The sequence below is a fragment of the Cygnus olor genome, chromosome 10 (assembly GCF_009769625.2).
Source record: "Cygnus olor isolate bCygOlo1 chromosome 10, bCygOlo1.pri.v2, whole genome shotgun sequence".
NCBI lineage: Eukaryota > Metazoa > Chordata > Aves > Anseriformes > Anatidae > Cygnus > Cygnus olor.
Genome location: NC_049178.1, coordinates 7,739,889 through 7,766,398, shown reverse-complemented (window position 1 = coordinate 7,766,398; position 26,510 = coordinate 7,739,889). Strand labels below are relative to the sequence as shown.

Sequence of the window (26,510 nt, the reverse complement as noted above, 5' to 3'; positions counted from 1 at the left end):
TGACTCTGCAGACAAATTGTGAAGGTGTGGCATGGCCCAAAGTGTTGACTGCTCTCTGTTTTCATTTTGGCAGTATCTGTAATCATGCTGTGAATGAGTGCTTTGATGCTGGATAATTCAGATGAATAGAATTAATTTCCTATTCTACCCTAGCACTTTAAAAAAAGATTCATTGTACAAATAACCTAAACATTTTCTCCTCTTCACCCAACGATAGGTTCTCACTTTATTGATCAATGCAGCTTACAAACCCAGCCGTGTCCTGCGAGAGCTGCAGTTGGATGAAGAGGCTGCATGGCATGGGCATGGAGAGATCCTAAAAGCCAAGTAAATTCTCGTCCTGTTCCCCACTCAGCTGATCCCAGTGACAGTGTTCTCTGGGGTCTGGGCTTTAACTTCTCACATTTCAGAGATGGAAAAATTGCTTATAGCATGTAAAGATGCTGACTGACTAAATTTCCAAATCTTTATATAAAGTCTTTTCTGAATGTCTGGTGAAGTGCATCTGAATTTAATGTTCCTTAATATGCCACGTGCACTCTGCTGCTGGCTCGTTAGCAGCTATTGGTGAAGTACCAGTGGTGTGGTACCAGTACGACAGTGTATCCATGGGCAGACCAGCACGTGAGGCTTAAGATATTTAATTTGCCTGAAAATAATTGTCAGTATTTGAAAGCAGAAGCACATACTGCTTAGGAAGCTTCTCAGGCTTCTATGGCATTCACATGCCAGTTTCTCAGGGGAGGAAGATTCCTCTGAAATTCAGTTGTAGCAGTGCTTTGAAATGGACTGGCATGGAAGTCTTTCTACAACAACCTACCCTGAAGTGCTCCCTAGTTTTCCTGTGAGCCTTTTGGGTTGGAGCTTCTTTGCAAGATTATTCTGTGGCTAGGAAGAAAAAACAGGATCATATTTGCATATATTTGATAAATCCAGATATTACCTTATAGTCTAGTGATGGCCTTGTAATTAGGTCACCATGTTTGTGTACTAGAGATTAGATTTTCCCAGGGTGCCATAGCACAGGCTTTACTACATGGTTTTGAATATAACAGTAATTCTTTTGTTGGATCAGTTTTGTGTGTAAAAGGACACTTTTCCATGTATTGAAGGATTGTTCTGTGTTTGGATTTGTACAACAGGAAGATCATAAGAAAAATTAATGCAAATAAAAGATGTGGTTGAAATAGAAAAAAATCTTTTGATCTGTTTCATGGAAGTTGCTTGCTTTTGTCACAGCAGTGAGAGCAGGGATGTCTGCAGTATGAGGATATTTCCTTTTTTGTGTGTTTTTTTTTTTGTTGTTGTTGCTTTTCAGTGCATTAATTAGATATTTGCAGGCCTGAGACATCCCTAATAGATATCAGCACATGTCAGTAGTTGTGCTGGGAGAACAAAGCAGAAATGATGCACGAGATGGGCGGGTATTTCACCATGCTACTCTGTCCGTGCCATCACAAGGCTGATGAACAAAAAGAAATGGCTATTTCTTACTTTGAGTCAAACAAGAGCAGTATGTGGAGTCATGACAAACGACTGTCCTGACAAATTGTTCAGCAGTTAGATGAAAACTGAATGGAAATGCAACAGTAGATCATTTGTTTGCCATCACATGTGCATACAATGGCTCACGAGAAGCTGTTTGATGCTATCTTTTATTAGTAGTTGTTTGGCCTCTAGTGTGAATTGGTGCACTCAGTCTTGGGATTTAGGGACCAGCTGTCTGCATCACAGTGGACACTTCTGCAGTCCCTTGAAAAGAACCCTGTGAACAAAGAAATCACGCCATCTAAACACCAGGGTAGTCCTGTCAGAGGGTATTTGATAGTTACTGGCAGGGCAGTGTTTGTTATGTTTGGTACTGTCAGCTTTTTTACTTTGCTCGAGGATCTGTCATAAGAGCCAGGACTACCTGTTTCCTGGACTCTCTCTGAGTCTGTTGTTAAAGCAGTATCCTTATACATTTTTAATTAAGTACTTTTGTCCTTTATTAGAGGATTCCTGAATTACGACCACATTTTCAATTGCAGGTACAAAGGGAAGAGCTACCGTGCAACTGTGGAAGTGGTAAGGACAGCAGATCGGGTGGCGGACTTCTGCAGAAAAACATGCATCAAGCTGGAGTGTTGTCCAAACCTCTTCGGCCCTCAGATGGTGCTGGACAAGTGTTCAGAGAACTGCTCTGTCCTGACAAAGACTAAATACAGTGAGTAGGCAGTGGCTGTCAAACTGAGGTGGGACTTGGGAGTGTTATATTTTGCTTTTGCTCCAGAAGCAATCCAAAGTACATTGGTTTGCTTACAGAAGGAGAAGCTCAAGCACTACGTGCGCTGGCCTACAAAATATCTGTGTACCAATGTGTAGGGCAGATGAAAATAGTTTCTAATTAAACGGTAAAACCATAGATTTTGCTGTATTTATCTCTGTAAGACACATTTTGGGACAAGAATTGACTAATACTGTAATTTAAGTGACATTGTAATTGCTTTTATCATTTTGTTGTGGAACAAAATAAAATACTTTAAAGCTCTTCTCTTAGCTTTTAGGTTTTTTAGACTTTTAGTTTTTTTGAAACTATCTTAACCATTTGACACTGAGAACAAACAGTGCATGGAGGCCATGCTTAAAAGCTGCAGGACATCACAAAAGACACCATTAAATTGGACGAAGTCTGTAGTTGATGATTTTTACATAAAATCTGATCATATGGGGCTTCTCAAAGATAAGTAAATCTCCTGTTACAGGGAAAATAAAATTTATTAGTAACTCTTGTTCCTTAAACCAAATTGAAGAGGAAAACATAGACATACTCATTCTGAAGTTTTGCAGAATTGGGATTTCTACTGGGAAATGTCCTGCTACTGGTTTTCCAGTCCTGATGATGGACAAACATAACTAGTGGCATTGAAGGTGCATTTCAACATGATGCTCCTTTCTTCTGTCCTGGTAGCACACTATTATGGAAAGCGGAAAAACAAGCGGATAGGTAGGCCTCCGGGTGGCCACAGTAACCTGGAAGTAGCCATGAAGAAACCAAATAAAAGAAGGAAGAGACGAAAACATTTTTTTGTTCATAAGAAAAAACGTTCTTCTACTTCAGTGGATAACACTCCAGCTGGATCTCCCCAGGTATGAGACTGACACCAACTTTAACAGATAACTGTATGTGATCATGGACCAGCTTCATTTGAAACAACAAACTGTTAGTTCCTTGTAACCTCAGGTTACTGCAGATACATGGATGGCAATTGTAGTTTTTGTCCTAAACTTCCTATTTCTGATTTTGTTCCTTTTTTATTTTATTTTTTTCCCTACCTTCCAGGGCAGCGGGGGAGAAGAGGAAGATGACCAGGATGAGGTAGATGAAGAATCTTTGACCGAGGATAGCACTTCAGAGCAGCAAGACGAATTACTTGAGGAATCAGAGGTATCAGAGAAGAAATCACTGTCATCCTCTCCTACACAGAGTGAGCTGTCTCATTCTCTGGCTCAGGACCGAGACAAGCGGAAGAGGAAGCTTAGGACCTTTTCTTTTTCTGATGATGAAAATAAGCCTCCTTCACCGAAGGTAATTCTGAAAATACATTAGTGCCCTTTCTGAGTGTTGGGTAAGCACAAATATCTTGGGACTATTAACCATTACGTGTATTTTTATAAATACTCCATTATCCCATAAGGGCATTGTGAAGACCCTGCAGAATAATTAAAAATCATAATTGCTATTACAGTCATGTTACAAGACTGTAATAAAGACTAAACAGAAAGCTGTCGGCAAAATGGGGAGCTTTCTACTTCCCAGCTGTTAACCATCCTCGGTTCAACTTCAGCAGTGCCAAATCCTGGTTTTAGATCACTGCTTACTGGCTGTGAGGATGTGACCTCCACCTGCAGCATAGTGCTGTTCTGCACATCTCTTAACCACAGAGCAAGTACAGTTTGGAGCTCTCCTTACAGCTTTATTTGGCAGCTGAACATTGGGAGTGTGGGGGAGCAGAGGGGACTGTTGGTCCATGCCTTCTGTAATATTTTAGGAGTTCTTTTTGTGCTGGGTGGCTTGTCTAGGACATAAAGATTGAAGTTGCTGAAAAGCTGCAGCTGGACAGTAACCCTCTGGAATGGAGCGTGGCTGACGTCGTGCGATTCCTCAAATCCACCGACTGTGCACCGCTGGCAAGAATATTCCTCGACCAGGTATGATTTTCTGTTAAAGTGTTGAAGCTCTGTCACTTTGCTTCTCAGCCTCTACTGAATCACAAAAAGAAGCTAGTTTAAATTGTATAGTAGGGTTCTGAGAAAAAAACAACACATGCACAACTTGCTGTAGTTTGGGAGAGGAGAGTTATGTGAATGGACACAATTGTGTTTGGGTTTCTTAGTACTCAGTGGAGGAGGTTTTAGTCTGTGAGGCATCAGAATCCCAAAACCACAGAGAATGCCCACAGTTAAGCACCACAAAAGCAGCAGCTGATTTTTTAGGTGATACTGTTTTGCAACTTGAGTTGAGGACTCCAAATGATAAATGTTTTCCATTCTGCAGACTAACTGCAGGTGTCATAATGTTGTATGCAACAAGTGAACAATTTTGTGTTAAAGTATGATGACTAAAGTAGAAATATAAGTCAAATGATGCATCTTAGTTAAAATTTGCCACAAAAAAAAAATCATCTATCAAGACTAGTACTGGAACTGGTGCTGAATATGGTTTATGATAGATGTTACAGAAGATATACTTTACCTTGTAGAACATCTGTTTCTATAGAATGATTAGAAGTTAGGTAAAGGACTTTCTGCGTGAAATTTCCTTTGTTTCTATTGTTAGGTTGATTTAAAAATAGCCTCTCATGAGGTTCTGTCCCTTAAGTAGTGAACTTGAGCTAGCATTTTAAGAAAGGAATTGATTTGTTAGTGAGAAAGAAAGGTTCTTAAGTTACCTGGAGTAGCATGGAAGAAACTACTAATTCACAAATGCCCATGAATCTGAAATTACAGCAAATCAAAGCTGCAGGGGGATGGAGAACAAAAATACAAAGTCACTATAGTCACTATGGAGATTTTGTCTTCTGACAGGAAATTGACGGCCAGGCACTGCTGCTGCTGACCCTGCCCACCGTTCAGGAGTGCATGGACTTGAAACTTGGGCCAGCTATTAAACTTTGCCATCACATTGAGAGGGTCAAACTTGCTTTTTACCAGCAGTTTGCTAACTAAGGAGCTGCCAAGATGAAGTGGACCTTTGAAGCACAACCACAACTCTATGCTCCTTTCCCTCCAGCGAGGAAAGCCAAATGAAGCTGAACTGGGGCTCTGGCAACCTAAGAGAATCTGTCAGCCTCAGTTTTTCACTTTGAGGAAAAGAAGACAACATCTGGAGCAAAATGCCAATGCAAACTTGGGCTACTCTGCCAGCTGCCAGCTTGGGAACACGATAGTCTCTTGCTCTATGGTTCCCTTTTTTTAATGTATTTTTTAATGATTACAGAAAAGTCTCCTCTGGTGGGAAGTGACATTTCAATAGTTCTGGTGGCACAGAACTTTAAAAGGAGAAACGGATCCTGTTTACGTTCGCATGCAGGCTGCCAGAAATAACTTTCTCTGTTCCTGGTGATTCACAGAATCCCCATCCCCTCCTGTGGACGAACATTTGCTTTACCACAGCACTGGCTTTGGAATGTGCTCTTTGCACATTCGTGTGTTAATGTTGAGTCTTTTAATGAATTTGTTCATTGTTAGGACAACAACGTGGCCACAGGGTTCTGAATGTACAGTATAGCAAGAGTGTGGTTCTTTTTTGTTCTGTTTTGTTGTTTCATTATTGTTGGGTTTTTGTTTTGTTTTGTTTTTACTACCTCTGTAGCCTGAACAGTAGAAGTGATGAATTTAAAAGGGAGGGAACTATTTCTTCTGGACAAATCGTAGGTCGCTGCACAGCAGTCTCTCTTCTGTTGGCATGTCATAAGTACAAACCCATATCATCATACAGAGCTTCTGTTCCCAAGCTTTAGCTGAAACTTCTGGAGGCTTAGCTTGGGTGTTACCTATTTCTCAGATGTCAGAAAACTTAATTACTTTGCACTTCTCTTACAGGCTGTAGGAAAAAAAGAAAGAAAGAGAAAGTGCCTCTGGATTTCCTATATTTTGGTTTTCAGATAAAATTTCTTTTACTTTTTTCCCCCTTTAGAATTCTGTGAAGTTGATTCCTTTTTCTTATACCAAACAATCGGGCCATGTACACAGAGCCTGTAGCAGCTTTTTGCTTTGCTACCTGTACATCTTTTCGTAGAATACACTAAGAAAGCTGCAATCAATGGAGGACTGCTCTACTAGGCTTTGCTTACTGAAAATTGTCTTACAAGTATGACTTTGTATTTTTAACTACTTACAGCTGCTCAGGATCAGACTGGATGAAAACGGGGGGGGGGGGGGGGGGGGAAGAGTTTTTTTTTGTGCTTTTTCTGGGGAAAAGGAGCACAGGGACATCTAGTTCCATTGGTAGACCAACTGTACGATGAACTGCTGATTTTAATTTTTCAGGGTAATTAAACCCATTCAGCCACTTGCCATGGACTTGTGTGTCACACTTTAAGTAACAGGGCTTACCTTACTTCCCATTAAAGATGTGGGAAATTTGCATCAGGCTTGAGATCTGCTTCAAATATGCATTAGGTTTCAGGTGGTTTGCATTCATTTGCTTTTGCCTGTTCTCATGAGTATTTGGAGGAGCATGGGCTTGGACCTTTATAAAGCAAGTGTGCAGCCCTTTTCCTTTCCCCTATTCAATTGCATTTTTACAGAAAGCCCCTGGCAAACAAGGTATCTCAGGTAGGAAGGTGCTCGCTACATGAATTTGTTTTAGGAAGGACGCGCTGATTTCTGATCAGCAGTGGGTACTTGGTCACATGGAGTGATCCAAGCTTCTCTTCACCCTAAAATGATAGGATATTTTGATGCTGTGCGCTGTAGGATTCAGTGAGGAGGTCATGTGTAAAGCAAGAGCTGAGCTTGCACAGCCTGTGTCTGTATCCAGCACATGGGTGTTGAGAGGAGCTACCTCCAATAGAAACTGTTTATAGAGTAAGCAAAGCGAAATAGTTGGTGTTGATTTCTTTTGCTATTATCCCCTTAGAATAACTGCCTTGTAGAGACAGAACTATTTAAGGAAGTCCTAAATTAAACGTTGGTTTGTGTTGGTTTTTTTTAGAATCAAAACGTCAATATTGATTCTAATAGGACAATTGTCATATGTCTAATATGACAGTTTATGTCTAATATGTCAGTTGTCTAGTTGTCAGTTGTCTAATATGACAGTTTACTAGCTCAGTAGTTTTGATTGAGGGTGGGCAGGCAGTGTGTGACTAGAACAATTTTTCTTCCCAGATTATAAAAGTCTGAAAACATAGTTAAATTGAAATCAGAGTGCCCCTTTTTCTTCCCCACCCCATATATGTGGCCAATAAATGGATGTTTTGTCTCTTTGTGTTATGCCAAGGTCATCCTTCTGTACTCCATTCCTTTAGTTACAAGCTCAGTGGTAATCCATTAGGCCTGAAATTTTTTTTGAAAGAAACATTGCTGCTTTGTTGTCAGTGTCTTTTCTTGAGAAATTTGACCTGCAGAGACCTTCTGGGGTGGAAGATGCTTTTGGATCACATTTGTCATTCTTCAGGGATTCCAGAATTCTTTTGCACTGTTACAGAAGCTGATGCCCAGCAGAATTGATCTGCATAACCAAGAGATATTAATTCTACTTCTCCCAACGGACAGATTGGTGTCTTCCTGAGTAGCTGTTAGGAGAGAATAGACCTTAAAGGGTAATGTAGTGAACCTGTTAACATGGCGCCTGAGATTTAAATACAAAAGTCATACTTCTTTTTCTCAGCAAACAAAGCAGTGAGCAGTATCAGAGGTTAGTGGGATACTTACTGGTCACCTTTGGCATGTTTTATAGGCTAGATATTTCTGCCTTGTTTTGGGAGGCACTGACAGTCTGGTCCCAATGGGATCCGTTTTTGTTGAGATTTTCAAAAGGGATGTTTTCATTATTTGTGAAATGTTTTTATGCTGCACATGGGTACTGTACACTCTGTTTCCTGGGGGGAGGGGGGGAAGCATTCATTGCTGGATTTTAAAAGGGATAATTGGGGCTTTATCTTGATGGATGATGTTTCTACTTGGCTGTTTCAAGTTCCTCTTCTTCTATGTGTGGCAGATGACAACTGCACTTAACTTTGTTCATCTTACACCAACATAACTTGAAATCAGCTCACATGCTGCTTTAGTTGCTCTCTTTCTTCAGAACTGGATTTTTAGTAGCTCAATGCCTGAATCTTGGCTTTAGATGATACCTGTGTTTCCCAAGCAGGAGTTGCTGGGACTTTTGTAATTAACTTAGGCTACCATTTCCATTCATCCTAAGACATGACAAAGCTGATGTCCAGCCTCCTGGACTTGGAAATGTTTTCATTACAAGAAAATGAGCTCTCCTTTGGGCGTCATGTATTTTTATGTGGGTGATAAAAGGAGATACTGCTTAGTTTATATTTTTGAGAGCTTATATTCTTGTCTTATTTTTATATGCATTGTGTAGTCTTGGTTTGCACATCATAGCTTTAGAAACCTGGTGGTGCCTCCACATGGCGCTTGTACTGTGCTAAGCTTAGCCTTGCTGGGCAGAAAGATTTTGTTGAGTTACTACAGTTTGCTCTCTGCATCAACACAAGGAGCCCATAGTAGAGAAGTATTTGACAAAAATGTTGCTGAAGGGTAATGTGGTAAATTGATCCCCCAAGGCATGAGCAGCAACTGAAAGTGACCTTTCCAGGAGAGGAGAGGTACAGCACTGACTTGGTGAATGAAGACTACTTTTTTTCTAATGCTAAACCCTTGTGAAAGTTGCTCTTTGAGGAAAAAAAGAAAAGGCAAATTCGTTTACATGTTGTGTAGAACACCAGGGGTGTTTGCAGTCTCTCCTGGGATTGAAGGAAACAGTACAGAGTTTGCAGTGGTGGTTAGGATTATTTTCCCTTGTCACACACAACTTTTAGCACTATTTCGTTGTCGCTTTAGACTTTGCTAGGGCTTATTCTTGATTCCAATGATGCTTTAAGTGAGGAAAGAAGTATGTAGCTGCTAGGTCCACAGAAGCGTAAATGTATTTACAGCTGATTGGACCGAGCACTCCAATCTTCTGCATAAAGTACAAAGACATGGCAAAAGGAAAAGAGATTTTTGAATGTAACTGAATAGGCTTCATAACTGTCGAACTCAAATTGGAGACTGGATACCTTTGGACCAAATCTATTGCTGTGAGAGAAGCTCTTTGATTGAAGTAGCCCTACCCGAAAGCCAAAAATATGATAGATAGTAAGCTACTCCTTAACCGGTCCTGTTGCATAGTGGCAGACTGGTTACTGCCTACTGTGAGCTGAAATTGCTACAACTAAGCACAAAGACATAGGCTCTGTCAGGAGACTTCAGGTGTCGGCTGAAGGCTCCATTTTAAAGGGATTGTGTGCTGAATCCAAATTTTAGAGTGCTGCCAAACTTCCCCAGATGTGCACATAGCCTTGTTTTCAAAGGCAGCCTTATGGGTGAAGGATTAGAAGGGGACTTGGGAACACCAGGTACAGCAAACCTATTGTTACATGTTATTCTAAAATGATAATAATAATCTGTATGAAATCTAGCAAAAACAACTTACAGCTGGTGCCACTTTGTCTCCATGGTCTGGTCATTTCTAGCTTTCTCATAGTTGCATCTGTTGTCCTGAAGTGCACCAGGCAATAAGGATGGATGTTTTGATGAGAAGACAAAGTTCCTATGTTAAGTGCAAAGCCAGCAATGGTTGGCTCAGCTTTAAGCCATGGAAGCGAGCAGGTCTTGCGCTGACAAAATTCAGAGGTGGTTAGGTCTGGCTGACTCAGCACAACCATGGGCATGGAGCCTGTGGAAGTCCTCCAACATCGTGCCATTCAAGAGGAACAGGCCTTCTGCTCGAGTCACAGGCATGGCTCACTCAAGTCAATGAACAATGAAGTCTGGGCAAAAATGAGTTCTTGCCCACCCCAAAAGTTGTTGAGCACCAGTTTCCAAGAAACCTCATGGAAAAAAATATTTTTTCTGGAGGTGTCATGTTTCTCCTATCCTCTTCTTTTTTTTATTTTTTTTATTGTTGTTGTTTTTTGTTTAAAATAAATTAAAAAATAATCTTTGTAGACAATCAGAGGCCTTCTAGGAGGCTCTGCCCTAAGGGGGTACCTGCTCTCCACACGTGGGCCTCTTTCTTATACTAACTCATTGGAACTGATGCACTTTTCCTGTATTTTGCCTTTTTTAATTAGCTGCTTGTTCTTAAACAAAGATTTAAATGCATATTGTGTTGCGTCCCTTCTGCTTGTTGTTTTATCTTTCTTTAACTTTTAAATATATATATATATATATGCAGTGAGACTGAAGTACTAAATGGAAGAGAAACATGCACAAGAAAATATGCCTATTAAGTCCCACCATTGTTTGAGCAGGTGTAACAATTTAATCAGAGGATTTTTTAAAAAATATTTTGGATGGATATTTTGGTTGTTTTGTCTGTAAATAGTGTACATAAGTTTGTGGTATATGACAGTTTTAAGTGGTTGTAAGAAAATTAAAAAAGATACTTAAACTGTTCCTGATGGTTTTGGTTGTTAATATAACGATGAATGCTGCTGCTTACACGTGGGTGGTTTTCTATCTTACAAAAGCATGGGGAACACTAGATTGTGTGTTCCATTTTATGTCTAAAAGGAAATGCTGACTACATAAATACCACTTGCCCAGCATCCTTGTTAACAGCTCATTTGGGTGGTACATATGGTTCCCTCAAAGGCAGGTACGTTATTGCTCTAAGCCTTCTAAGGTACCAGATTTCGTTTCACAGGATGCTGAAGGTCCTACAAAGGAGCTAAGGACAGAGCCTACAAACAAGTTTCCATTAATTGTTGCCTTTAAACGTATGTATCCAAACCTTGCAGGCGCTGCTGCTCCTTCTGCAGGGTTCTCTGAAGGTATACGCTATCCAGTCAAGTCGGAATTTTAAAATAAGCTGGTTTTGTTTTCCATGAATAACACAAAGTTCCCCCGGGTGTTCGGAAGCAGGTCAGCCTTGCAGCAGTGTCCCTGCGCCTTCACAGAACCAGCGAGGGGCTTGGGTTGGAAGGGACCTGAGAACCCACCTCGTTCAGCCCCTACCCTGCCCGCGGCCTGCACCCTGCTCCTCGGCGCTGCTTTCTCGGCTACACTTGGCTCGTCTGGAACTTCTTTTGTACTGGGCTCAGAACAACGCGCAGGAACGGGCTCAGACTGATGCGCTCAGTGCCGTCTTTCAGCGTGTAAATACGCGCGGTGCCAGGTAACCGTCCCTCCGTCCGCTGTGAGGAAGCTGGCGGCAGGAGGCGGCCTCCCGGCATCCCCGCCGCCTTCGGCGGGGCTTGCGGGGCCTGCCGGCGGGGCTCGGGGAGCGCCCGGCCCCGCAGCGCGGCCCAGGGGCAGCGCCCCCCCGCTCTCGCGTCCCGCTGCTCCCCGGGCGGCCGGGCCCCGCCTGCCGCTGACGCGCCGGGGCGGGCCGCGGGCCGCAGGAAGCGGGGCGGGGGCCCGGCCTCGGTCGCCGGGCGCGACACCGACACTGCCGCCGCCGCCATGCGCCGCTGAGGCGGGCGCTGGCCGGGCCTCGCCATGGGGGCGCCGCCGCCCAACGGCAGCCTCGGCCCCACCGAGAGCCCCCCGCGGCCCGGCGGCGGGGCAGCGGCGGGGCCGGGCGAGCGCGGCTGCGAGAACGGGGCCCTCATGGACAGCTTCGGCATCTTCCTACAGGGGCTCCTGGGCGTCGTGGCCTTCAGCACCCTCATGCGTGAGTGGCGGCCGGGACGGGCCGGGACGGCATGGGGCGGGGCGGGACGGGCCGCGGGGCCCTCCTCGCTGCTCGGCCCCGGCCGGGCCTTCACAGGGGGAGCGGCGGGGAGAGGCCCGGGGGGCCGTGCCAAGCCTCCTGTCAGCCCGGGGGTCGGGGGCCGTGCCCGGCCTCCTGTCAGCCCGGGGCGGGGGGAAAAGGCCGGTGCCGCTGCACGGCCGCCGCCACGCTGCTGACAGAGCCGGGAGGCGAAGGGGAACGGCGGGTGCGGGCGTTTGGCAGCTCGGTGGAAAGGCCGGGGTGCTGTTTGCGTTGGGGTTGTGCCGCTGCCTTCCACGCCAGCATCGTGCTCTTGGGGTTAAGTCAGAAGTTTGCGGCATGCTTCGCGTTTCGTTGACGGGTAACGATCACGTTGCGCCTGAAGAGCTGTGCACACAGCGGGCATCGTCACGGTGCTGAGCGGCAGCGTAGTCACCGGTAAAGCATTCAGTCAGCCAGGGCGTCCTCATACCTGGCAGTCTGAGCGGCTTCCCACCAAAAAGGCACCTTAGGAAGATGACACATTCAACACGTGCATGTGCTGTTGGTATTAGAGTTAGGAGGATGTGAATCCGTGAGAACTGGCTGTTTGTATCAAAAGGTGATGCACTACTGATGCTCTGCATCAAGACTATTTTTTTTTTTCTGGAGATGTTTCCACTTAAATCTTTATACGTTTCGAGTATGCCTGCGGACTCTGTGAATATAAGGAAAAGCGAATACACACTACAGGCAGGGAGTATAAAAGCCTAGTTGTAGGCAGCACTTTCTAACTTAATTCTGCTTAAATATTTTTGAACCATGAGCTGTTAGAAGGAGATTATCAGTGAAGTGCTTGTAATTGTGGGAGAGGGGAGTGGAAGGAAGGTAGCCAGTCCCCAGCCTGGTACTGGTAAGAAAAGCAATCTGTTTCCGAAGGAGATTAGAGCAAAAAAGTAGCAAATTGTTCTGCTTACACTGGAAAGCAGAAGGAGAGGTTTGTTTGTCCCAGTGTTGACAGCCACATTGTTTTCCACTTGACATTGGGCCTGTGCTGTACCAGAAGGAGAAGCTGACCCTGCCACGCAGACCAGTTGCACTGGTAAGAGAGCGGTGGTCTCCCAGTTAGGTGCTGTGTTGCGCTGGAAGGGCTGGTTCTGTTCAGTCTTCTAGTTTTGCCTTACTGTTTCCATCCTTTTTGTCATACTCCAAGCAGCATCTGGCATGCTCTTCCAAAATCTTTCAAAGTTGCCTCAACAAACCCAGTAGGGCTTCTTTGTGCTCCACGTGACAGATCTCATGTGAGAGAGAAGCAGGAACTCACGGCTGAGAAGGAGAGGGAGACCACGACGTCTCCTCTGCGGTCACCTCGGCACCTCCGTAGCTGTTCCTGTCCCAAGCTGGTGTGGCAGAAGGGATGACACAGCCCCTAGAGCTGGATCACGCAACCGGTACAGTGAGGAAAACAAACAGAGTGATGCGGTTGTTCTTAGGCTCAAGTATTTCCTCTGGCTGTTCGGTACAACAGAGTGAACGGCACTGAGGAAGAAGCGAGCGGCTGTTGGCAAGGTCTGCCTGAGACGCGGCACAGCTGTCAGGTTGGAGATCAGCTCCCATTCAGTGTTAAGCCTCTGTATGGAGCTCCCCTCTGTAAAATGCCAGGGAACTGAAGACATGGGACTGCCTGGTACTTAAATTTAACTGGAAGGGGCAAGTCACTTTATTTATTTATTTTGAAAGGAAGCATCAGAAGGAGCTGTTCTGACACTTTGGATGCCATTACTAGTGCAGAATCCTCTGTTGGGGAAAGCAATGAGAGTAACATCAACACAGATGTATTGTAAAACTGTTCTTTATGCACACTGGCTGTTTTCCTTTGAAAAATATTTGAACAGTAAGAATTTTTCTTAAGTGGGTAAATCAGAGGGTGACCCAGGCTTGCCCTTTTCTTGATGGCTCCTACTGTGCTTGCATTCAGTTGAATAAGGAATTATTGTTTTTTTCTGGTCATAGTAACTAACTGCAAGAGGAGGGCCTTTTTGTGCCTCATTGCTAGATGTTCGTCTAGAAATAAGTGAAGAACTATCCTTAAAGCAAAGCTGTTTAAGATCTGATGCTCCAGCTTGGTACCTTCCCGTGTGTCTGCCTTGTCCGGTTGCCATGAAGTTGCGCTGTCACCTCCCCCTCCAGTGGCATCAGTTGAACTTTGTCTTCCAAGGGCTGAGCGCGTCGTTCGTTCTGTGTCAAGTTCTTCAGCGTGCTGGAGATGTGGTGCCTCTGACAGCTGGGGCGTGCAGTCCCATCAGCAGCCTCCCCAGTACATCCCTTCGCTGCTGGAGGGGCACAGGCAGGAAAGTTGTGGCAGGGACAGAGAATCTCATGCTTTGAGCTGGTGAAATGAGCATTTGAAACTAAATCCGAGGTTTTCTTTCCTTTGTAGCTCACACCTCCTTGTTCTGTCGCACAGGGCGTGAAAAACAGTTTACCTTTTTACTTTACAGTAGCCTCTTAAGTATTTGAGAGCTGTTACTCCATTTCCTCCACGTTCAAATATACAACTTGTTGTAATCCCCAGAGTTTTGCCTTGTAGTAAACAATTTGGCTAGTTATCAGCTGTCCTGGGCTTATTCCCTAACTCCTTCAGCCTAAGAATAACTTGCATTTGTTCTTACCACATTAAGTTGTTTGAGGCCTAAGAAATACACAACTTAATCAAAATCGCGCTAATTTCACACCTCTCCATCCCCTCCTTCCCTTCCTTCCTTTCTCATCATCCATAAACCAGAGGAGTAAGCTCCTCCTCTGTTGTCCAAGTCATGAGGGGATATACCTGGTGCTGTCAGAGCCCACTGGTGTGTGGATTAATTTTACCTGCTCTGGGTTCAGCTCTCTGCTGGGAAGCTGGAGGCACCCTGGGACGATTTCACCCAGGCGCTGCAGATGTTCTGGTTCGCCCAAAGTCGCACTGAAGTCAGGTTAGGTGACTTCTGTGGCTTCTCTCCTACCTGCAGGCTCTAACTTGCTAAAAAAGGGAACACGCTGATTTAAAAACTTTTTTTTTTTTTTCCTCCAAATCTGCATGGAATGGTAGCCCTTTTGGATTCTGTCTGCTAATTCTCACATCTGTTGGCCTGGTTTTTGAAGCCTGTTTCTTAATTTTGCTCTCATGCCTAAGTATGCATTGGTTTTCCAGCCTGGTTTGTTTCAGCCAAGCCACTTGGTAGCAGGAAGTCGTAATGGGTTTCCGCTGCCGTAGGAGATGGATGTTTGTGCTTCACGTCAGCCAGCCAAAGATGAGACATTTTTCAAAGTTTGCCATTACAGTGCTCATCTCTTATTTCATGGGGATATTGATTTAAAATGTCACGTTTGCTTCTTAGCTTTTATATTTTTTTTGGTGCTATAGTTACGGTTTTTATTACTGATGGCACAAAGCTAGTTTTAAATACTTTTTTATACCACAGTGTATTCAGTCAGTAATCCCAAGTACCTTCTGAGCATTCTCTGGTCAAGCTTTTAGTGATGAACATGGTGGGAGCACAGTCATCCCACACATCTATGACATAATTGTAAAGAATACAGTTATTATTAGCCAAAGCTGCAAAAAGGTGTGGCGAAAACCGTGTTGCCAATCCCTTTATCCTGTCTGTCACAAGCTTTGTCTAGTATTCTGTCCTGAATGTGTGCGTTTATCAGCAGACCCTTACCGTGCCAGAGCGTGGATGAGTTTGTGTCAGGCTGTGTAGGAATGGCTGAGAAATTAGATATAAGTTGTATTGACAAATTACTGAAATAGAGGAGACCTGTGGTGCTCTGCAGGTAAAAAGTTTGTGTCTGCCTGTAGGAAAGCATTAATATGCTGCAAAGGAGACCAAAGCGTGTGGGGCTATTGATCTTTTATGGCTTTTTTACAGTTTGTGTCTGTACTCACACCAAGAAGGTAAAAGCTGCTGAAAGCACTTCCAAAGTGAAGTGCTTGAGTATAGGTGCTGGGAATAAGCGAGAGGTTGGGTTTGCTGTTGGGGGTCACGGCTTACATACGGTATCTTTTATAAATATTTTTCTCTATTTTGTTCCTTGCCCTCTTTGTTTACAGTGCCCTAAAGGAAGCACCTTTAAAAGCTGCATCCTTACATCCATTTACTTTACAGCAAGGTTTTCCCACCTGATAAGCCTGCCAGGAGAATGATTGCTGCTTCGTATTGTAAGTTACCTTGTTAGATAGTTTGGTAGATTTTGAAATGCTCTAGCAAAATTAAAATTTTCAAAGGAGTTATTTCATATTTTCATCAGGGTAAGGGAGTATTGTTACAGGTGTAAATGTTCCAGGGAGCAGGGACTTGAGAAGGACGACAAAGTAACTCCAGTGACCTTTCAAAAAAAAATTTGGCCTGAAGAAAACTATTAATTATGAAATAACAAAAGCATATCATTTTCAGGGCAAACGCTCCTGGCACGACTCGTTGTAGAGCTCATCCCACACACGAGTTTCAAATCACAAACAGCACACCTCGTATGTATGAAGACGTGAGCAGCATTGCACGAGCCGTGCTGGATCATGCTTTGCAGGATGCACATCGTCCTCGTCCGCAGAGCTCTGCACAGGTGCAGGTGCTGGGCGAGTCGCCAGACGCATGCAGGTCATGGGCTCGGGGATCGCCTGCGTTGGGGCCCAAAAGGGGTGTGAAGGACCGTGGCGGAGGGAAGAACGCCTCGGAGCAGCACCTCGGTGCTGTTATGTTATCGGCAAAGGAGATGCAAAAGTGACTTAGAGATGAGAGTTGTGCTGGGCACCCAGTAGCGAAGGAAAGCGATTTGGTTATTTTGGACTGGCTTGGCAGGTAAGGAGGCAGAGCCTGGCGAGCCAGAGCGGTGCTCTTGCCTGGAAAGCCGCGGGCAGGACCCAGGGTGGAACCAGGGCAGCCCTGCAGCTCCCCCAGGGAGCTGGCTGCTTGTGGCTGCAGGACCCAGGAGAGCCCCGTGAGGTCCTGCTGCTCCTGTACATCCTGTGAAGTGTGGGGTTCCCTAAACTGCTCAAAGGTCCTGCTGTGTTAGGTGCTTGTTTGTAGTTTGCTTTAAATCACCAGTCCTTTCTGTGGCATCCTCATCCACGTCTGAGACAAAAATGGGGGGTGCATTAGGATCCAAAGCAGGAAAAAAAAGGCAGCCACATGGGTAAAAATTAATTAAGTGAATTGCTTTCTTTTACTGTGCTAATATTGTAGTATTTAGCATACAAAAGATGTAGTTCTGACCACTGCAAGCTCTGCAGGAAAAAAAAATCTTGCTGAGAAGCATCATATTGTACAAAAGCAAGTAATAATACGGTTGGGAGCTGTTCAGTTGATCCTTTTTTAGGGAAGCAAAAAAAAACTGAAATGAATCTGGGAGTAACACTTTCAGGATTGTTTCTGATTTTTGGAAACTGAAGACCAACAATCTTGCTTTGTAGCATGGTTAGGTATGCATCTCTGCATTTACTGACCATAGCAGAAACCTTTTCATACCGTTTAGTTCTGCTTAAACTACATTACCTTGAGTTTTACTTATTTTTTTTTGCAGGACGTCTCATTCTTTGCGGGGTATAGTTTATAATAGCAATTTATTGGGTGGCTTAATGTCCTGGTGGTGTGATAGTGTCAGGTCAGAAATATTTAGTGTCACTAAATACAGCAAGTCTTCTGGAAATGCCATGTCAATATATATATGTAAAGAAAAAGGACAATTATTTTTGTCAACAAATAATCTGTAATGGTGAAGTAAGTTGTACTTTTCATTAAGAGTTGTTTGCTGCCCGTTTATCTTGTGGGCTCAGAATGTATTACGCTGTTCTTATTACTCAGCTGATTGCTGGATATAATTATACTCCAGATAATAAGATTGTTCTGAGTATAATTATGCATGTCATTCACATCATGAAATGTTTAGAAAAAAGGGTACATTATGTTGACATTTGGAAATTATTAAAATGACAAATTATCCAGAAACTGAGAAGCTGTGTTTAATCAGAAGTAACTTCTGAACTTAGCTAGCCTGTTGTTTAACTGTAAACTGCCTAATGAATTTTTGTTCTTGACTAATGTTTTATAATTGAATTTGTAAGGAGCTGATTTGCACAAATAGTGTGCATTTTTGCACTCTGCTGTGATGTTAATTTCATGGTTAATGAGGTTTGCAGACATAACAGGTGTCTGACACTTATCTTGTGGGTGGTGCTGATGAAATGAAAAACCAGGTCTGCCTTCTCACAGCAGCACATGTAGCTTGTTACCACTCCAAGATTTCTTGACCCCAGCACGCCGTGTACCCCACAGACCTCAGCGTGTCAGTGCTTACCTGCAGCCAGCAGCTTGCGTGAGGCTGCTTTGCAGGTGGTAGAGGGATGATGCATTAGCCTTTGAACGGGAATAATTCAAGTCGCTCAGGATACCCATGGCCTGTTCTTCCACCACCAGTCCCGAGTTGCACATTACACAGCCTCGTGCTTTGTGTTTCTGTTCTTGTTTTGTCATACGTGATGAATGTTGAGGATGGCGATGAGCTAAGCAGATCTCTAAAGAGAGGTGAACGTCGGAGAGGAGTTCCTGAGTTGTGAAGGGTTTCAAAGGTAGCGGTGGGTTCTGTAGAACGAACTGTCCTCTGGTTTCTGGTAAAACTTAAGAAACCGCTGTCCTGGGCTTGAATGCTCAAAATGTGACCAAAAGCTGTTCTGTAGGGTTGATTCCAACAACCTTTGGCAAACACAAGGCAGACGGGCCAGCGACTCACCTTGCATCTGTGCAGAAACAGCCTTTGCTCGCTTTTTGTTGTTCTAGTCTGGTTGTTTTCTCCCTTTGTCAGAAATAGATATTTTTCCATGGAACAAAAACAACTCTAAAATTACAAACAACTATTCACAGTTTACAACGCGTGTCTTCTGTGTCTAATCATTTTTGAAGATGGTATGCTCTGAAATTTTAATTTGTTTTAGAGTAATCACCCTTAGTTATTCATACTGGAAAATACCAGCTATCAACTGTCATAAATTACCATTTCAGGAAATGTTTCTTATCTTGAGGCTGACGGTGAGACTACCAGCATATTTTAGTTTATGTGCATGGAATTTCAGTGTTCTCTTTGAAAGGTGATTGTAATGCTAGAAGATGAAATAGTCTAGAGAGCCTTAAAATCAGAAAACAAACAAAACCTCAATTTGATGTTAAAAACTTGAGTTTTCTTATAGCAATAGGTTTCGTAGTGCTGGCATTAGCTTTTAGTGCTGTGAAGCTTTTATTAAATTTTCACAAATGTTAAGAGGTATGAAACTGTGTCATTAAGAATAATGCTCATGCAAGTGGAAACTATTGCATGTTTTCATCTTGATTCAATAAAGACCTAATTGGTAGATACATTATATCAAAGAAATCTACATGATTGGCCACTGACGCTCCCTTCATGATACTTGTTTGCGTGAAAAGAACACCTGAAAGTGGGCTGTGTATCTTTTTGGAGTTTTTTATTATTATTTTTAAGTGGTTGGTCCTATGTGAAATGCGCCTTGCTTTTGCAATTCAATGCTTCGATTATTTCATCAGCCTAGTAGAATAAATTTGGTTAGCAAAGCTACTTAGAATTTAAATGGACTTTAAATAGAAAGTATAAATCCGCCTTTGGCCTCCTTGATTAAGTATTTTTGCAGTGTTTTTCATTTTCTACAAAGAGAAACCGTTCTACGTGCTTTTTGGAAATGTCTGAATTTATGTTTTGTGCTTGGTTTCTGCTTTCAAGACTGTTCCAGCTGCCGGCGTAAGAGTTTAATATTTTAATGAATGACGGGGTGAGTTTGTTGCTGTGCTTTGGTGGCTCTGTCGGTTCCCAGGAGCTGATTTAAAATAAGCGCTGTGAATAACTGAAAGTTCATTGATATCTGTTGTCATACGAATAATGTCGGGAAAGCTTCATCTATTATTGAGTGATCCGTGAGTGTTGTAGGTGAAAATGGTGCTGTGAATCGTAAATCGCTGCTTAGTGCACATTAATATGGATTGGTTCTATTTGTTTTGCATTAAATAATTTACGTTTCCCAAATGGTTCTTATTTGTAATGGGGGAAAAAGTCCCCTTGGCGATGGCAGGCTGTACTTTCCAGTTCTCCTGAGGTGTGCATATCGCACGGTGGGACAGGGCTTTCTGTAGCACCCTACCTCTTGTTCCTTGTAGTGTTTTCCTAGCACCTCGTGCAGAGCACAGAAGTGTTTTCAAGCGAGCTGTGTATGAAAATTAAACTTCTGAAGGCAATCTTACAGCCACTCCAAGTGCCAGAGGCTTAGATTAGCTTCCCTTCAGCTATCTCCTATCTGCTGAGGAAGCAGAACAGCACGTGCCTCTGTCTGGAAGTGCTGGGGAGCTGATTTACGGGAGCCTTTCAGACAGGGACACCTGGACCGAAGTCATGTGTTACACACGGAGATAACGACTGCCGATTTTCTAAGACCAAACGCTGGCTCACAATTTAATGTTTGGGTAAATATTACCCAAGCCGTTGGTGCTGCTTACCTCAGCGTTCTTAAAGCTTGCAAGATTTAATGTTTAGTGTTGCTGCACCGTTGGCACTTATTTATTTGTGTACTATTTATTTTCCTGATAGTGGTTTGTCCTTTCCTTTTCCACTCCATTGCGAAGAGCAGCTTCGCGTCGTGCTGGCACAAAGCCCATGCAGGGACAAGAGTCGCAGAGAGGCTGCTCGCTGGGTGCGGAAGCAGGTGGGAAGTAAACATTTTTGCAGGGGTCAAAGGACAGCACTGTACATGTAACAGACAGTATCTGTGCTTCTCCTGTGTTTGTCCAGGAAGCACTGCTGCCTGCTTGGTACATTACTTGAAGTCCAGTGTTGACATATCATTTTCCTTCTTCTTCTTTCATCCATGACAAGACAAAGAGCCCTGGTCATGAGATAGCTGGGCTTGGCTGATGCTCAGCTCTAGCGCATGTAACTCCGCCATAAAACGAAGTCCCTTGTTCTCTGCTCTAACAGTCAGACCCATTTATCCAGGGCAAAGTCTTTGCTGCCGAAAAGCTGTAGCCACGACCTTGCTCTAACTGCTGCCGTTGGACTGGGAGAAGGTGTGTGGGCACCTGTCTGGACACTGAGTCTTTAGTCCCCCAATGCCCCCCAGTGACTGTCTGGGGCGCTAAACTTTACTGTGTCCTCTGTTTCTGTAACATTTTTCCCTGGGTCACCATCTTTAACAGACAAGTGTTAATTGCCCACGGATCTCTACAGAGCCACTGAGGCCAAGGACTCGGTGCAATTCAGAAAAGGGGTGTGGGTGCTGGCGTGGCTAACACTGCTTTCTGCCTTCCAGACATCTGAGAAGTCCTTTTTGCAGGTGAGCTCATGCATTTCATGGTATGTAAGCCCTTAACATGGGCTAAATTGAACAGCAGCTCCTGGTGTTGTCTTTCTCTGATGAAGCTCTAGTGCTGGATGTGGTTCCGAATCAGTTGCTGCAGCTGGTGCTGCTGTGTCCAGGAGTGACTGGTCCAGGCAAAGAGCAAAAACATGAGCAGCAGGCTTGCAGGGTGGCCAGTGTTTGAACACCACACTTGTAGCTAATGAGGCACAGGGAGAAAAGGAAGAATTACAGTGGGGCAAAGAGTGAATTACCAAGTACACAGAGCCGTTTCTTTTTTGTCCAGAAAAATGTTCAGCAGCGTGACAAAAGCACTTGTTCTTTCAGTCTTTTGTGTTAACAAAGTCACACATTTATTACGTCTGTTTAAAACAAGTAAGTAAATACCTATGTTCCTTTTTCTAAACTGAATGGAGGGAGATGCTGAGCTCAAAAGCGTTGCAAAAGCTGGTTTGTGGCTTACAGATTCATTATCCTTTTGTAAGGCATGCTTAGCTCATTCTTGTTAGACATGTAGTTTCTTGCAAGGTTAGTTTAAAAAAAATTAGTCTGGCAAAATCTGTAATTTCTTATTCCTTCTTTGCTGCTACCAAAGAAATAATGAGGGGATCAAGTGAAACTCCAACTACAAGCCTCTTAAAAGCTGTGTGAAAGGGAGGTAAGTTCAAACATATGATAAAGAGCACAGGTAATGTAAAATTCAGCAACAGTTGTCATTCCATGATGGTGCAAATCATTTATCCTTACAGGATTTTCAGGAATTATTAGTGTGCATCTTCTTGTTTGTAACAGACGTGGTTCCCACTGCTTTGGCAAAGTGTTGATGGTAACAAGTGGAACAGGGTTTCTGACAGCCTTCCTAAACAGAATTTGAAATCATTGAAATCTGGCCTGCATACGTGGTTGACTTCTTACATGATCCAGCTGCAGGAGGTTCCTCATTCATAAATTCTGTGCATTCCAGTAAATGTGTGTGTATGGCTTTTAGCTTGCTGAACTTTGGTCCTTGGGTACGTGGCTCAGATCCTGGAGCTCTTAAGCATCATATCGCAGGATGGTGATTTTTAGACCTCCCCCAGGCTGACTTCTGCTGGAAGGGAACCCTGGGTTTCACCCCTCTGGGCACCTTGTTGCAGAGTTCAGTTGTTCTCGCTGGAAATTTTCTACTTCTGTCATGTTGGAATTTCCCTGGTCGCAGCTCGTGTCGGTGTCCTGCTGCATCTGTCATAAGGGCTGGTTCTGTGTGTGCTGTAGCTGCCCACACGTACTAGCAGATTTGCATGTGTGACGTGCAAATGTGATCTTATCCTCGCTAAATTTCCCCCTTTCCATTTTCTTCCCTTTGGGTGGCTCAGCTGTTGCTTTGCTGAGGTCTGGTGACAGTGACGAGGAGGAGGTTTATGAAACGTTTTGTGATGTGCTTTGGTTTTGACCTCATCTCGAAGAAGTTTTGAGAAGCACTGGAATACAGGTGGAATTCCCAGCTCTGTCGTGGGAGGAGCAGGGTTATTGCAGCGCAGCTGCAGAAAACGTCAAACACATCGAATATTCTTTAGCTTGCTTTCATTCATTTGAATTTTAAATTGGTGAGCTACAGAAATCGTCTTAGATCTTTATTTGGATCAGAAAGAGTCTTATTGTGAGCTGCCAGAATGCGTGTCTAAGAAATTCAGTAAAATGTGGTATGAAGACCTGTTTTGAACACTTGAGTCGGGTCAGTTTTGGTGCTGATACGAGAAAAACTGTCTGGAAACCTGGAGTGCTTACCTCCAATAGTGAGGTTGTTTCGCATCAGGAAGGTCTTTCCTGGGGGATTTTCTTTTTTTAGGGTGAAGAAGGGAGAGAAGGGAAGACTGACTTCCATGTGCAGGCTCAAGTGTTGCTTTCCCTGTGGACAGCACGGAGAGGTTTACTTCACCTCTAGTCTGTGTTCATACATATGGCCTTTACTCTTCCCTGTGCGTCTCCAGATTTCTGGAATACTAAATGTAAAATATACTGTGTTGAAGTAACTGTTAGAAACCCTTCCATTATCCCTAGAAACTTCATGAAACATGAAGACAATTCAGCTCATGCTCTGCCTTGTGTGCCTCCCCTGTCGGTTGCCTATCTGGCTGCCCCCGTGCTTGTTGGCAGAAATGCTTTTGTCGCCTTCCCTGAAAAATTATGGCATTGAAAGTATAAGTTCGCAGCACTTCTCTCTTCCTTCATAATTTAGCATGGAATTCTGAACATTATTAGGTAATTAATGTTAAATACAGTGAATTCTTGGTAGCGCGAGCCTCACGCTGCAAACTGAAGCATATGTCCTGTGCCGCAGCCACAGGTTCGGGGTGGGCACGAGCTGCTTTCCCAGCTCCCTGCAGAAGACGTGCCATGCCTCTCGCTGCAGGGAAGGCGAGTTGCTCTCCCCTGAGCCTTGAGCCTCTCCGGAGCGATAGCGTGCTCTGGGTGGCAGCGAACCCCCAGCCGTGCAAAAATACCACTGGGGCCCTCGTATGTCCCAGGTGCCTGATGTTCACCAGCATGGAGCTGCGAGAAACCGCGCTGAAAACACAGCCTGTTTCGTGTAGATCAGCTGGGCTTGCAAATATATAGGCCCACGTTCATTAGGTAGCAGCTTGTAAAGCACTTAAACACAGCATCTCATTTAATTTTTGTAATGGAGTGGGGTGGAAGTTTGTGGTATGATCGGCTGTATAAAGCATCCCTGAAGTTGTCGGTGGAGCCTTTCAGAGTTAACTCTCCTGTTCAGTGTTAACTCAAATGAAATATTTTCAGAATTGGACGGAGAAATCCAGAGGTTCCAAAGACATTTCGTATTCTATCAATACTGAGAGAAAGGTGTTGGTGGAATTGGTTTTAAGTAATCTCTTCTTGTGAATATGTATCTAAAGAAAGGAATTCATGAGCTCATACAACTTCTTCATAGTGCTAATAGACAAAAACCTGAACTTGGAGTTCTTCCCCCAAAGTTTGTACATCTTATCAGTTTAATTCCTACTGTGACTGCAGGAAAGTGCCTTGCACAAAACCTGCAGTAAGTTGCAACTTGTAGTTCTTCCATTTATTTTGACTTGCTTTGGAGCTTCTTTGTCACTTGCAAAAGTGACACTAATTAAAATAATCCATGTTGTGGCCCAGGAGGTTTTGTCATAAACAGTAAGCTGGTGAACTCAGCTGGGAAGTGCTCGTTTCTTAACGGAGGTTTTATATTTATGGCATGCTGTTCACAGGGAAAACTGCTGGCGAACATTGCTGTTACAACTTTATCGTTGGGGTAGTGTGCAGTCTTTTCCTCTTGTCACTTTTAATTTCTAATGGACGTATTATATGGGAGTAAAACACAGTTTATCTCTGCTGTCAGAGGCAGTAACAGTGCAGAAACAAGAATATATACAGCATCCCCTTTGAAACTTATATGCATCTCTAACACCTGGAGAAACCTGTTAAAAAACCTACTGATATTTTGCCTGACCTGCTGTGGTTTGTGCCTTCAAGGCAGAATCTCTGCAAGTTGAAGGGGAGTAAGGGAACCAAGGCTTAAAACTCTTTTTTTTTTTTTTTAAGAGACAGCTTCTAAAATAATAGCATAAATGGTTATTGTTCAAGATTGATGTTAAAGGCGCTGATCGGTGACATTGAACTTGAGGTGGTATGGAAAGACTCTAGGCAGTAAAAGCCATCCTTCCTGGAAGGGTTTTCCATTACCCCGTTACTGTTGGTCTGCCAGTGTCTGAAGATGGGACAAGCTGTGTAGATGAGGTGGTACGATGCTACGGACCAGCCACCCTGTATGTACGGCTGGTTGCTTTTATCCCTTACCCCTCTATTTTTCCTCTACAAATCACCTTGACCCCTCCCTTTCCCCACCTTTGGCTCCTCCCCTGAAGAACCCTTAATAAGTCCCATAAATGGCCCAGGGCTCTTTCCCACATCCCATAAGGCATCCTGCGATGCCCTGTTCCAGTGGTGCCCCTGGTCCCTCCGAGCCCCCCAGACTTCTGCTCTTTCATGGGTGCACGGAGAGCTTCCTGGCACGTAACCGCTCATGTTGTCAGTGGTAAGAAGATGGAGATGGTCAAATGTATCCGTGTGGGCTGGGTTCTCCTTGTGTGTAGTTGGCTTCTATTTTAATACTGCTTTTTCCTTGAGGTTGTCTTTTTTGTAGGCTAATAACTATCAACCTTCCTGTGAAGGGAGTATCTGATTAAGTAATCTGTCCAATTTCCCTTTTGGAATTCAATTTGCACACAAAAGTCCAATTTGTCATCCATAAAATAAATAGACTTTGTCAGAGAATGTTTGTCCTGTTACTAATTCTTTTGATTTATTTCTGATATTATAGATTGCCCCTACATTGCAAGTAATACTTTCCTATTTGACTGTTGATCTCCAGTGAGTGAAAGAAACTGCTTTTTCTAATAATACCCTGAACCTGCTTTATTATCGGAAATTAAATTTTCTGGTTGGGTGATCATAAAAGCTAAGGCCATTGAAATGGTGGTCAGGTAACAGATTATTTGTAGGTGATAGAAGGGAGACAGTTGATTTTAAAATCTATCTTTAGAGCTTCATAAAGTGAAATACAGGTGTATAAGGCCTAATTTATTGAGGAGTAACACTTCTGCAAGATGATTTGCTTTTATTTCTCTATATTTCTGTTGCTCTGCGAGTTGCTGATTATCTCCAATTGTTTCTTTCTTTTGTAGTAAAACGCTTCAGAGAACCAAAGCATGAAAGACGTCCTTGGAGAATATGGTATGTTTTTGCATGGTTCACTCCTTCATTTTAGCTTCTTGCATGTTTTAGAAGCTGATAGAATGATTGTCTGCATGTGATGATGATGATTTAAAAAAAATTGATGACAAGAAAGTGATGAATAAATGATGAACAGAACAGTTACAAAAATACATGATTTAACAAAATGTTGTGTTCTTACGAATATTTCCCCGCTAGTTCATTCCTACTAGACATTGCCGGGAGTCTTCATGAAGATGTGCGTTTAGACGTAAAGCTTAAAGTTGCACTTCCTCCTGAGGGTGGAAACTAAAACTGCCCCAAGATGCTAAGCTTAAACAGATGTTCTTGTTCTGTAGCTGTCCTATTTTTTGTAATAGAGAAAATGGTACGGTAAAAGATATAATTTCATAAGCCGTTAAAGACTATGTGGTATAAAAAGTATATTTGTTTTTATTATCTTTTAAATGTTGTTGTATT

General features: G+C 43.5%; 2 protein-coding genes across 6 annotated transcripts in view; both read left to right on the top strand.

Moving 5' to 3' along the window:
* SFMBT1 (Scm like with four mbt domains 1) overlaps positions 1 to 9,704 on the top strand; it is a 92,325-nt gene extending 82,621 nt beyond the window's left edge. For all 4 annotated transcript variants that reach the window (XM_040569278.1, XM_040569277.1, XM_040569279.1 and 1 more), the window contains 6 exons: positions 218 to 327; positions 2,031 to 2,206; positions 2,951 to 3,129; positions 3,323 to 3,568; positions 4,063 to 4,191; positions 5,068 to 9,704. In XM_040569278.1, coding sequence (XP_040425212.1) covers positions 218 to 327; positions 2,031 to 2,206; positions 2,951 to 3,129; positions 3,323 to 3,568; positions 4,063 to 4,191; positions 5,068 to 5,208 — 981 coding nt within the window. In that variant the 3' untranslated portion in view covers positions 5,209 to 9,704. The remainder of the gene's footprint in view (positions 1 to 217; positions 328 to 2,030; positions 2,207 to 2,950; positions 3,130 to 3,322; positions 3,569 to 4,062; positions 4,192 to 5,067) is intronic.
* A 1,941-nt stretch (positions 9,705 to 11,645) lies between these two features.
* LOC121075731 (store-operated calcium entry regulator STIMATE-like) overlaps positions 11,646 to 26,510 on the top strand; it is a 32,478-nt gene continuing 17,613 nt past the window's right edge. Inside the window, exons 1-2 of one of the 2 annotated variants that reach the window (XM_040569275.1) lie at positions 11,646 to 11,881; positions 26,003 to 26,051. In XM_040569275.1, the coding sequence (XP_040425209.1) occupies positions 11,707 to 11,881; positions 26,003 to 26,051 (224 nt within the window). In that variant the 5' untranslated portion in view covers positions 11,646 to 11,706. The remainder of the gene's footprint in view (positions 11,882 to 26,002; positions 26,052 to 26,510) is intronic. The other variant, XM_040569274.1, reaches the window with a different exon arrangement.